The sequence below is a fragment of the Dama dama genome, chromosome 11 (genome assembly GCF_033118175.1).
Source record: "Dama dama isolate Ldn47 chromosome 11, ASM3311817v1, whole genome shotgun sequence".
NCBI lineage: Eukaryota > Metazoa > Chordata > Mammalia > Artiodactyla > Cervidae > Dama > Dama dama.
The window spans coordinates 10,448,881-10,461,109 of NC_083691.1; the positions used below are offsets into that span (position 1 = coordinate 10,448,881).

Below are 12,229 nucleotides of genomic sequence, written 5' to 3' on the forward strand. Positions count from 1 at the left end.
TCAGAGTGGCACCCATGTTTGCAGCCCTGTGGGTACTGGAGGACTGCTCGGGGGAGGGCGTCTCCAGTTTAGGATCACTTCTCATCATTACCAATTACAGAATTTAACATAGTCCTTTCCTCTCTTGTTTTCAAAACTGGGAAAGGGTTCTGAATTCTAAAGTAGAAACCAGCCCCCACAAAAAAAGTCAACTTTTAAAATGATGTTTGTTTTTATTTTGGTGAAATTTCCACTGACCAGAGTTGACTTAACCAGTGAAGCATATCCTTTTGACCTCTTTTCTATAAATATTTTCCCTGTCCTTTCACCTAGCATCATAAGAATTTTTCCAAATCAGAGCTTTTCTTATACATAATTTTTCATGGTTGTATTGTATTCCGACGTGGTTGTCTTAACTAGTCCTCTGTTGTTGGCCATTTAAGTTAGAGAAATGTAAACCATCTTTCCCGTCTTTTCTTGGACATATATTTATCATTTGAATTACCTGTTAATCATGCATAAATGACACTTCAAGGAGTGCCTCTGCCTTTCCTTCAGAAGAAAGTGAAATTATTAGTCACTCAGTCATGTCCGACTGACTCTGTGTGACCCCACGGACTGTAGCCCGCCAGGCTCCTCTGTGCATGAGATTCTCCAGACAAGAATGCTGGAGTGGGTTGGCATTTCCTGCTCTAGGGGATCTTCCCAACCCAGGAATCGAACCTGGGTCTCCTGCACTGCAGGCTCATTCTTTACCAGCTGAGCCACCAAGGAAGCCCTTTTCTTCAGACTTGACACAAAAGCTTTAGCCAAGGAGATCAGAACCATGCTCGGTGGCTGACCGGAAGAACATTGATAGAACTTCCTGCTTCATTTTGCCACGTATGAACAAAATTAAAGGTGTGCATTTATTGGCACCTTTGACTATTATTTGTTTCTTGGTGAAAATGGAGAGAGAAGACCAAAGACTGGGTGAGGAGCATTGGGGTAGGTCCCACACTCGGGACCCGGATGGCTCTGGGTGTGAACACGGCTTTCCCACTTAAACGCTCCCCAGCCTTAGACCAGCGCCTCCCCCTCTCCTAGCACAGGTTATATACAGCACCTCGCCCAGTTCTGGCAGAATAACACTGTGGCGGAGAGGACATGTCCTGGAACCAGCTTACCTGGCTTTCTTCCCATTCCAGCTCTGCCCCTTGGCAGCTGTGTGAACTTGGGCAAGTGACGTCTCCTCCCCATGGTTTCGAGTTCCTCATCTATATAAAATAGAGGAAAACACAGGAACCGACCTCGTAAGGTGGTTGTGAGATTGGCATCAATGCACGCGAGGGGTTCCTACCCTTTCTGGCACAGAGTCGGTGCCAGTTAATGCCTCACCAGCCTCTGCCCCAGACCTGGCTTGTAGCACCAACCTCCAAACTGCCCTCCTTCCCACCAGGCTGCCTTGTCCTTTCGGCTCCAGGCCAGGCCGGGAGGTCTGTTTGCTTCAGGCTGAATTCCGCAGTGGAGGCTGGGTGTGCCCAAAGTGGGCTCCAATGGTGCTGCCGCTTGTCCGGCAGGAGCGAGCAGGGTCCTGTGAGGCCGTGTGCCCCGCTTTAAGAAGCCAGACTCACACACATCTCAAGGAGGGGGAGATTATTTAATGTACAAAAGGATTTTTCCCATCAGGAGAGATTCCCCTACAGGCTTCTTTAAATAGTGACTCCTCTAGGCAGGCTAGTGTTTTACAGATCATTAACTGCTTGACTGAAAGCCTGCAGGGCAGAGAAAGTTAAAACTAAAGTGTTGGGAGCCCCTGCCAATTACAGATCAATCCAAAATGAAGATAAAGTATCTCTGAAACTAGAAGTCACTGGGAAAATGTGATTTGATTCAGAAAAAATCTGATTTCCACGCAGCTGTTTTGAAATACACCGCTTGTTTCTATGGTGTTCCACCTGCCTGCCTGTCTTGATCCTAATACACTCAACTCCCACATCTTCATCCCCAAACTGCAGACTTGGGGGTTCCCCTTGGTGAACGATGACTGCACAATAACCCCAGGAAAGGGTGTGTTTGGGAAAGTGTTCTCGTGGTGGAACAGAGCTTAGGCTACTGATGCTAAGATACAGCCCATAATGGATGAACTCTACAGGAACAATTTGCAGATAAAAATAATAGAAGTTAAAGTGTACTTTACATGATAAAAGAAAGATGAAAGAGGACGAGAGTCTGTTACATCTGAGATGGTTACAAAAGTCCTGCTTTGTGAAGTAGGCTCTGTTGAAAAGATTGATGCAATGGGGAGTGACCTTGGCTTGGAGCAGGAGCTGGTGATGTATGTATGCGCATCCCTCTGCTAAATGGACCCAGATTTGTAGCACTAATATACATGGGAGCCCAGAACCAAACTCAGTACGGCAATAAATCAACAGCCACTTTGGGTGTCATTTCTGGTTTATATTCCACTATTGTTCTATCACTTTAATTCATGTCACTATCATCTTTTCATCTGGAACAGTTTTATATAATTTTCCAGTGGAGTTACCTGACAAATCCTATCAAATTAACAAGCTACATTAACAATACTGACTGACTACGGCTTCAGGAGTTGCAGGGCCGTAGAACAAAAATTTAAAACCGTGTCTTTCTGATGATGATCGTCCCCCTCCCTTTCTGAGAAAGGAATGTGGGGCAGGGTTTATTCCACAGAAGAGATATGCACATTTATTTTGCTCTGCTCGTTTTGACTTTTATAAATGTCAAAATAAGAAGCAGAGGAAGGTAGGGAGCGGGGGAGCCACTTACTACCAACAACCATGGTGTAAGTACTTTTCTTCTTTCAGGGAACTATAGAAATGTCCAGATCTTTAACAATTAATGACCAAACTGGAGGGAAGAGTGTGACTGGGTAGTCGTAATCTATTTTAAGTGAAATGTAATAAAATCAGTCTCCTGATGCATTCTCACCCTCCTGAAATCATCTAGACCTGAACGTCCAGAGTCAATTGGGCTGATGACATTATGCCTAATTGAAATATGGCGTTCCTGAAAGATGCCTAATGACAAATTCCGGCATTCGATTAATTAAAAAAATACCAATTGTTCATCTTTTCCTAAGACCACACGGTAATGACTGGGGTTAAGCAACTGAACTGCGGGGTCTCCTTTGGCAGGTAATACTGTGCTGTAGTCTGTCCAGCCTCCTGCCTTTGTCTGGCTGCTATCTGGGATTTCTTTATTCATAAAATAAAATGGAGATGAGTGGAGTTCATAGCACAACTCATCACTAGGATTTTGTGTTTCTGTTCTTCTTTAATTTTAAATTTGGCCTGACTGTGGTCATTGTGGTCTCTTGGTTTTTGTTTTTTAATGTAGCTATTTCTTTTATCTGCCTTATCTTTTGGCCTACCAAGTTTTCTCACATGATAATTTAAAATTCCTGAGCGTGATCCATAGGATGAAATATGTTAACTCTGGTTGTCTTTTCTGTTGCAGAATGTACATTTGGTGGTTTTAACGGTTTCTTGTATCTTCATTTTGCTTGTTCTCACTTTGACCCTGACCTTGAAACTGTGGCCTAAAAATTAATTACTTTGAAGATACCTTCTGGGGCCCACTCTGGAAGGATATTGAAGGGTTTCGTTTCACTTCATGAACAGATTCCTCGATTTTCAGTAAAAGGGAAAAGAGAGCTTCTAGCCTAGATGTCATGTGTCAGGCTGGGCACCGTCTGCTCGGAGATCCAGGGGAGCATTGCTGTGGTTTCCCAGGTGGTCCCAGGACACCCCGCCTCCCTGGTCTGTCGTGGTTCTCCCAGCAGCTTTGCTCCCGGTCACTGCGCAGCGTGTGATGTCTCTCAGGGCTCTGAAAATGAAACCTGAAGTCCCCATAGTTAACATTCTGGTTCCCTGTTAGAAAGCCTTGGTGGCATAAAGCGCACACCCAGGGCTGTCTCCCTTAGCGGAGGAGCAGTACCTCCACAGCCTTTGAAGCCTTGCGCTTGGAAGGTTTTATGTGAAGCACCTTGTGGTCCTCCTGGTTCTTCCTTTAAATACGCTGTGGACAGTTACTTAGTGTCAGAGAGTTCTTTAGCGAGAGAGGAACTTTTCCTGTGTTTAGTGTGGAAGATTTTTCCAGGTCAGAAGCTCTTCGTTGGCAGCCTGACTGTTTAGGCATAGGTGATTTGACGGCTCTGTCTGCCCAACCCGGATCTTCTACAACAAAACACAGCAGAGACTACTGATCAGAATTGTTTAAATGAGCCTTACCTTACAGTTTATTTCATTAACAATATGTAAGCTCTGTATTATCTCTTTTCCAAGAAGGAAAGCTTCATAATACCTTTGTATATGGGTTTTGGTTGCTGCCCCTCTCCCCACCGCGACCCCGGCTTACCCACCCAGGAGGCCAGACAGGCGGCTTCTCTGTGCCACTTGGAGTCTCCTTACATCTGTCTTAAGAAGCCCATGGCATTCCCCGAAGCCCTAAAGAAAGTTCATGCTTGTTCAGTTTAGGATTTACAAAACAGGTCAGGTGATTCCACTGAAATCGCTTACGCCTCTTACTTCTCGTGGTTTCTCTTCTGTCCTCCCCTCGGCCTTACAGGTATCTCTGGAGACAAAGTGGAGATAGACCCTGTCACGAGTCAGAAAGCCAGCACCAAGTTCTGGATTAAGCAGAAGCCCATCTCGATCGATTCTGACCTGCTCTGTGCCTGTGACCTTGCAGAAGAAAAAAGCCCCAGTGAGTAGTGCCTTTTATTTATGTCTCCTTTCTCTCTTCCCCCCGCTTCCCCTCTGTGTGCTGGGTGCCAGGAGAATATATTGCCACCGTGTCCTTTTTTCCTTGGGTCTCTTTAATTCATTACCAGAAATTTCTTTTAATCAAATGGGATTGTGTTGTGGTACCCAGAGCCTGACACGGGCCCCTCTTCCGCTCAGTCTTGATGGCAGGAGAGAAGCTCACAGCGGCTTCTGACCTCAGTCCCCCCACCCCGCCACCCGCAATGGGACTGGGAGCTGGGGGCAGCTTCCTGCCAGGAATCTGCACTCCCCAGAGCCCTCATTTCACTTTGTGCTCCCTTCCTCTGCCCGTCTTGGGGGCTGGACCAGTCAGACCCCGACCTGCCTGCCTTCCTGGCCAGATCGAGGAGAGCTGGAGAATTTCCCGTGGCAGCTGAAGACTAGATTTAGATATCCATCATGCCAGAGGTGTCAACACCCTCCGGATTATTGGCAGCTGCATGACCTACCAGCTCGTAATTAAACCCCTGCCTGGTGCTGTGGAAGAGATCACTGCTGGGCTGGCACGCCTCTGGTTAAATTACCAAAGTTGATACAGTCCAAGTGTATATTGTAGCATATATATTTTTGCAGTTCGGTAATTGAGGATAGTGTTTAGATTAATCATTTTTAGGACTTCAGTCCCATGAAAAGACAGAAAGGACACAGATCACACTGATACTCTTCCACGGAAGAAAGGATTTGTTGTTTTGCCTGGAGAAGGCTATAAGACGCTGGTTCTCGCCTGCAGATCCTATTTAGAATGTAGCCACCCAGCACACACCTCAGTAGCATAGCTTCCAACTCAGTAACTTGGAGCACCCAATTTGTGTTATTCTCCTTTATTCCGGTGTCTGCTAAATTGGGAACAAATACAAGGAACAGTAAGAAATCTAAAGGCCAGCAAGTGTCTGTAATGTGGCTCCAGTTTTTGAGATGAAACTGACTAAACAGGGACCTAAAGAACAAAACCTGGGCCTGTACGCCACCCGGCCTCATTTATGCGGGGGTGTTTAGTTTTGTTGAATCCAGCCATACTACACGGTGTCCTCCTTTCAGCTCCTTAGCCTACAGCTGAGCAAGAAGGGGGGACGTAGTGGTGCAGGGAAAGGAGGAAGGCCATGCTCACCCCACCCCCCACTGTCCCACCATCCTGTCGTCCCAGTGAGGCCTCGGTGGCCTGCAGAGACAGCATGGCTGCCAGAAGGAGTGGTGAAAAACCGCCTGCTGCTCTGGGGCCCTTGCCCAAAGGCCGCCAGATTCCCTCCTCCTTTAGATAAACATCTTTTTCCTAATCCCTCTCCCTCGAGCTAGTCAGCCAATAAAGATGTCATCATTCTAGCATCTTTCTTCCCAAGAACTCAAGATGCTTTGAAAAGTAACATTTTATAAATGCTTCATGTCTCTGAGAAATGAGAGGCCATCCACTTACATGTTACATAGGGGATTACGCTGGAGTGGAAAGGTTAGGGAAAGAGCTAGAAATAGGATTCAGATTTCCCTTATATTCCTACCAAGACACTGTGTGAGCCGGGCTGGATTTCAGGCATCAGAAGGTAAAGGATGTAACACACCCAGCCTAGTAGGGAATAAAGCAGATGGACAGCCACACCCTCCTGTTGCCTCTTGAGGCCACTCAGCCAAGAAGTACTTCTCACGCATCTCTGAGGGTGAGGCTAAGTTCCAAAGTCTTAGGGATCCAGAGCAGACCTGGGCCCCGCCATTTCAGTATTGACAGCCCAGCCGGAGAGTCTTTTGTTGTATGCTCAGACCTACCTACTGGATGGTTCTGTGTAAAAACTGCACGTGTAGGTCTTGCAGAGGTTCCCCCTCTCACTCTAGAACTGTGACCCTTTGTGAGCAGAGAGGCACACCGCCTGCCCCAGTAAAACACTTCCTGAATCCTTGTCTCCATCACAGCACTTCCAGACCATGTCCCTCTAAACTCTAGGTTCTCGGGGGACTGCCGGGGCCTGTGTGTGTGTCCGTGTGTCTGTGTGTATGTGTATGGGTGTGTGTATGTAGGACAGAGTTGGGCATGAGGCTTCCCCTTCACCCAAAGGATTTTGCATTTAACTCCAACCAGTTTGAGGATTCTGCACTTGAAAAAGTCAATTGATAAAAAGGATTTTGCTGTTTAAAAATACATATATATATATAGAGAGAGAGAGAGAGAGATTTGAAAGTTGCAGGCTGTCAAAATGAAATTCAGACATTGACTATTTCAGACTCGTGGCCCATAATTTCCCATCCTGAATTTGGACTGTAGTCTCTGTGAACTACCAGCACACCTGGAATTTTGTGCTTCTGCTCTCCCCTCTGCCTGGAATACTCCTGCACCCTGACCCTTTCCCTCTTTTATGGACACCTCCGTTTCCTCACACCCGGCCCCCTCATTTGTCAAGATCCGGCTCCCAGTGTCAAGACTTTTTCTGTAGTTCTGCCCCCTGGAGTTTGCGCACACCCCTGGTAAAGCACCTCACACACACTGTGTGTGTATTTGAGGTCTGACCCTCTCTCCTACCCCCATCTCCATGTTGAACTTACAGACCAGAGGCAGGTTTCTGTAACCTTGTGCCCTAGCTCAGCACCTTCAGGGTTGTTCTCAGTGAATGTTTACTGTCATGAAATAGAACTTAATGAGGCCACAGTTTAGAAATGAAAAGTTGTTCAACATCATTTTTATTGTAAAGTGCCTAAACAAAGATGTCTTCAGTGAATCAGCTTGATGCTGTTACTGTTTTATGATCTCCAGTATCTTCATCAAATTAATTCATTGTCTTAATCTAAAAAGTTTATCTTTAAAACCATCATCAGACCACAGAATTAATCTACTGGGCTTCTTTTTTTTAAAAAAGGATTAATAGTAACCCTTTTTTATCTTCTGTGTCTGTTGAACCTCAGAAAAAAGTTATTTTAACAGCACTAAAGAAATGAAAGTCACTATATTTCATAAGTTTAGCCTGTGATTTTTATCAGCATAGTGATGTATGTTTGTAGCTGAGTTTACATCAAAAATTATTCTTGGGGCCTTCTTGAATGAATTATAGCAAAGAGAGAGAGTCTAGAAGTAGATAAGGTTTTTTGATTTCTGCAATATATTTCCTTTTTCATGTTTTTATCTCTTATAACACAAGTGTCTTGCCGAAGACTGGAACGTGTGACCAACTGGAATAATTTAGTTGTGAAAATAGAGCAGATGTGTTATTAAACAGCCCTCTTTACAAAAAGGCATTAAGTGTTGGGAGGATAATGAAGTTGTCCCCAGTCTTACTCGAGACGTGTTTGTCAGAATTTTGAACAGAAAAGAAATGGTTTTTTAAAACCTTCGAACATGGCCAGTTTGCAGTGTTTATTGAGAAAGCTGCTGTCAAACCATTAATTTGGTCGTCATAAAGAACACAACTCAAGTTTAATTGATGCCGAATCCAAAATGTATGTGAATAGTTGACTTGGCAAAGGGAGTGAGCATTAAGAGCGCCTGCAGTGAAACACGTGATTACATACACCATGGAATCAGAAAGACCCCGGCTCTGAAGCCACCCTCCATAAACAGCCATCCTATGACTCTTTCCTTCCCTAACTTCTCCCTCTTTGGCCACCTTCTCACAGGGACAATTTATTACTCTGTCCCTGTAAGTGTTTGAGACCTGGAACTTAATCACTACATAGATACATGCCTTTAAAAAAAAAATTGTACATGTAAATATGGGCTCTTAACAAAAATTAGTTGAGAGAAGCAGTGTGTCCACAGCCCTGAGAAATTAAGAATAAATTCTTCCTTTCTGGGTTTTAAAAAACACTGTTTGCCACCATTATTATTCAAATCAGTGATGTCTAAGTCAGATTTTGCCACTCCTTAGGATATCTTTTGCTGTTTTGAAGGATGTCACTGACCTCTCAAAGATGAATTAATGTGAATTCATTTTAACTGAACAAAGATTTGTATACGGCATATAGAAGAATGTTTCCAACAGAAATAACCACAGTTGAATTGTCTCAGAAATAATTCTCCATCCTTATAAGGTCTAGACATAGCCTTTAAATGTGGTGGGCGCTCTTTTTAAGTCCTGGTTTCAAATTCCAACAGTGAAACAAAAGCAAGAACCCTTTCTGTGAAATTAGCACCCATTGGGGACTGTCAAGCTGTATTTAAATAAAGTACCAGACTCAAGGATGCCACGTCTGGTTTTATCATAAGAAGGTTGTGCAGGTTTAGAGTCTTTAAAGGAAGCAGCCTATCATTAAGAAATCAGATTTAAACTTTAATAAAGTAGCTGTCGTCTTTATAGCTGAAAAGAGCTCTGTATCTCAATTAAGTATAGATGATATAAAATCTTAAGGAAGCAACATAATAGGAGTAACCTGATTACGTTCTCTTGCAATAGTATAATTTAAAGGAAATCGGATTCCGTGGATGCTGGTTGTATTGGGGGGGTGGGTGGGGGGATTGTTTGTTTGGTTTTTTGGGGGGGCGGGGGATGGGTTCAAAGCACTGTTTGGATCCAGGGCAGGAACTCTTTGAGGCAGGAACTCTTAACAGCTGCAGGGACTGTTAAGCCCTGGTGAATAGAACCTGCTGGATATTTGAGCTGAGATTCAGTTAAGGTTTTGAGTTAAATTTGCCGGGTTTATTGGTGACCTCCCACTTAAATGAATCTTTCTTTTCATAAGTACTTGACAAGATCTGTAAAGTAGTGTATTTAATTTACTAATTAAATTAAAGCTACTGAATAATGATTTGTCCACATTGATTTAGCTTAAATAGGAAAGATCAGCATTGTTGTGATCTTCAGCAACCTTAATGGCCGAGCCAGTTAGACACAAAGGCCTCTTGTGTTTTATAGGTCAGGAGTACATAGGTAAGCCCTGGCTATAATTGAATTGCCTGCACTGCACCCTGCCGTTGCAGATTTCCTCTGCCTCCCTGTTCCATTGTTGCACTGGGGCTTAAGAGAATGTTAACGCCGTAATAGGCACAGGGCCTTCCCCATTATACGTCTTGCTATCGAGCGGTTCTGCATGACTAGTTAAAGAAGATGGCAAGAAGATTAATGAAAGCTGGGCTAATACAGAAGGGGGTACTTTTGCAAGACTTCTACCGAGGAGATATTAGAGCTGAACCAGAGCTTGGCTTTTTCTTTATCCTGTGACCTTTGAACCTGCCTGACTGTTGAGAGCTGCCAGGGAAGTCGACATTTTGATTGATGTTGGTACACGAGTCAGTCTTTCCCATTGAATTCCACATCTGCACGAAAATAGCTTTTCCAGCAGAATTCATACTGGCTCGAAGTGATAGCCCAATTGATGGCTGAAATGCTTTTATGTAGTTTTCATTTAAACCTAAAAGTATCTGATGGTTTAATTCACTATCCAGTTTTCATAGATTATAAGCCTTCACTTATATGTTCTTAATGGGTTTAGCAACCCATGGTGAAAGAGCAGTATTAAGGAGTGTTCTAAGATTTGCAAACAGAGCTCCAAGGAGGCTTTATGGGGGAGTAAAAGCAGTCATCAAACAAACCCTTCACCATCCTTAAAAAAGAAAAATCAGTCTGAGGGCCCAGGCAGACTAACCTTCAGGTTTTTGTAAATAAAGCAAAGTGTCTGTTTCTGGAAAGCTTTCCATGGGGGAGTCTGAAACTCTGCCTCCACACTCCACCTGAGCCCCAGCTCAGAGCTGCTCTTGATCCAACCAGATGCTAGTTTCCCTGAACTTGACCTTGGGACGCTAGCATTCTCTCCGAAAGGCATTATTATGGTCTGCTTATAAGACAGTATGGTGCAGATAGGAACCTCTTCATTTGTTCTCACTAATTTTGCTACTTTGTTTGTGGAGCTGCATGCCTCGTGTGTGTGTGTGTATGCACACGCGCGTGCCTGTGTGTGCATCCCCCACCCCTTCTCCCAACAAAGGCAAGTGAGGAGACTGGCAGAAGGACTCTGGTTTTGTTACTAAAATCAACTTGGGCACATTGCAGCTCATACATTGAATCCTCTGACCACCTGATTTCTTGTCTCCCTACTTGACAGGAGTGACTCGAACAGAGAAAACACACACCCATGCACGTGCGCACACACACACCCACACACAGGTTGATGTGACAAGTAGCTCCTGAAAGAGAGGGGACCCAGGAATTGTGTCATATTCTTTAGAGGCCCGTGAGATTGTGGGAGGGACATGAGGGTGAGCGTTCAGCTACTGCTGAGTGAAAGATCTGCACCCCGAGGTGTGTGGGTGGGTGGGTGTCCCTGACCGTGCAGCCGGACTTCTTGCCCCGGGAAGTAAGGCACTTGGATTTATAGCCATGTCCTCAGACTCTGTCGATTCCTAGGAGGTCCAGGGTACTTCAGACATCAGGTGGGCAAGCTAAGTTGCATTTTTACTCTCTGACAAGGACTTATTTCCTAAATTCCAGATCAAATACGGTAAGTACTACTCGATTACAAAACACAGCCGACTCTTAACATATTAAATGCCCCAGTTATTGAATCGCCTTTTCATAAGAGTACTCAGGAGCACAATCAGGAACAGGCAGTGCCTCGTCCTTTTAACAGATATGTTTCCTAGCCCTATTAAAAGGGGTCTTCATCTATCCTGTCAAAGGGAGTCTGCTGGGGTTTTTTAGTTTAATTACACTATCCAATTAAAACTCCTTGCTGCATTTGGATGCGCCTCTCCTTGGGCCTGAGTGGATATGACATTTACAAGGCTCGCCTTTCAAGCAGACAATAGTGTGATTGATGAGGTGCACGTTCAGTGAAGGAGGCGAGTGCCTGTGGAAGTGCTGCTTAGTGCATTTTGATTTATTTATCATCTTCTTCCAAAACAAGGGAGCTGCCGGGGAGATGGGTTTTAGGCAATCGGGGGGGACCACCTCAGTCTTTCCAAGTGTGTGGTAAGAAAAGGCCTGGAGTGTGCCGTAGGATAAAGGTGGAGAAACACCGTGGGCCCAGCTTGCATCATTGAATGCCAGGCTGCAGTCTTAGGTTCTCTGACCCAGTTTGGTTTCCAGGAACCTCCAGCTGTGATCTGCTGTTAAGTAGGCCATCACTGTGTTTTAGGGAACAGTTGCTGGAGCTGGATAACGCTGGCCAGGTCCCTGAGAACTCAGCCTGTGGGAGCCAACCCAGCATGTGTCCCGTTGACTGACCTGGTCGTTATTAGCTGGCACCTGACATTTGTACCAGGCATGCCCGTTTATGCTCCCAGCTGCATCCTCCAGCAGTCCAGCAGCTTCTGCCCAGGGGTTAGCAGTCAGTGGTTCTTCCTCCAACTCTGCCTGGTCACACTGTACATTTAAAAGTTGCTTCTAGAATTTGTAATAGGCAAAGAGCAGGTAAGGCTCTTCAACAAAGACATAATGGAGCCACAGTGGAGAACTTCTCAAAAGTTGTAATGACAGGGCAAACCCAGCATCTTGCTCTTAACCTGCTCTTCTGCATACGCTCAGGATGTGATAGTCAAGACTAGTGTGCTTGTCTCT

General features: G+C 44.9%; 1 protein-coding gene across 9 annotated transcripts in view; it reads left to right on the top strand.

Moving 5' to 3' along the window:
* Positions 1-12,229, top strand: part of MAPKAP1 (MAPK associated protein 1) — a 228,496-nt gene that overhangs the window by 197,510 nt on the left and 18,757 nt on the right. For all 9 annotated transcript variants that reach the window (XM_061154649.1, XM_061154651.1, XM_061154648.1 and 6 more), the window contains one exon: positions 4,567-4,704. In XM_061154649.1, the coding sequence (XP_061010632.1) occupies positions 4,567-4,704 (138 nt within the window). The remainder of the gene's footprint in view (positions 1-4,566; positions 4,705-12,229) is intronic.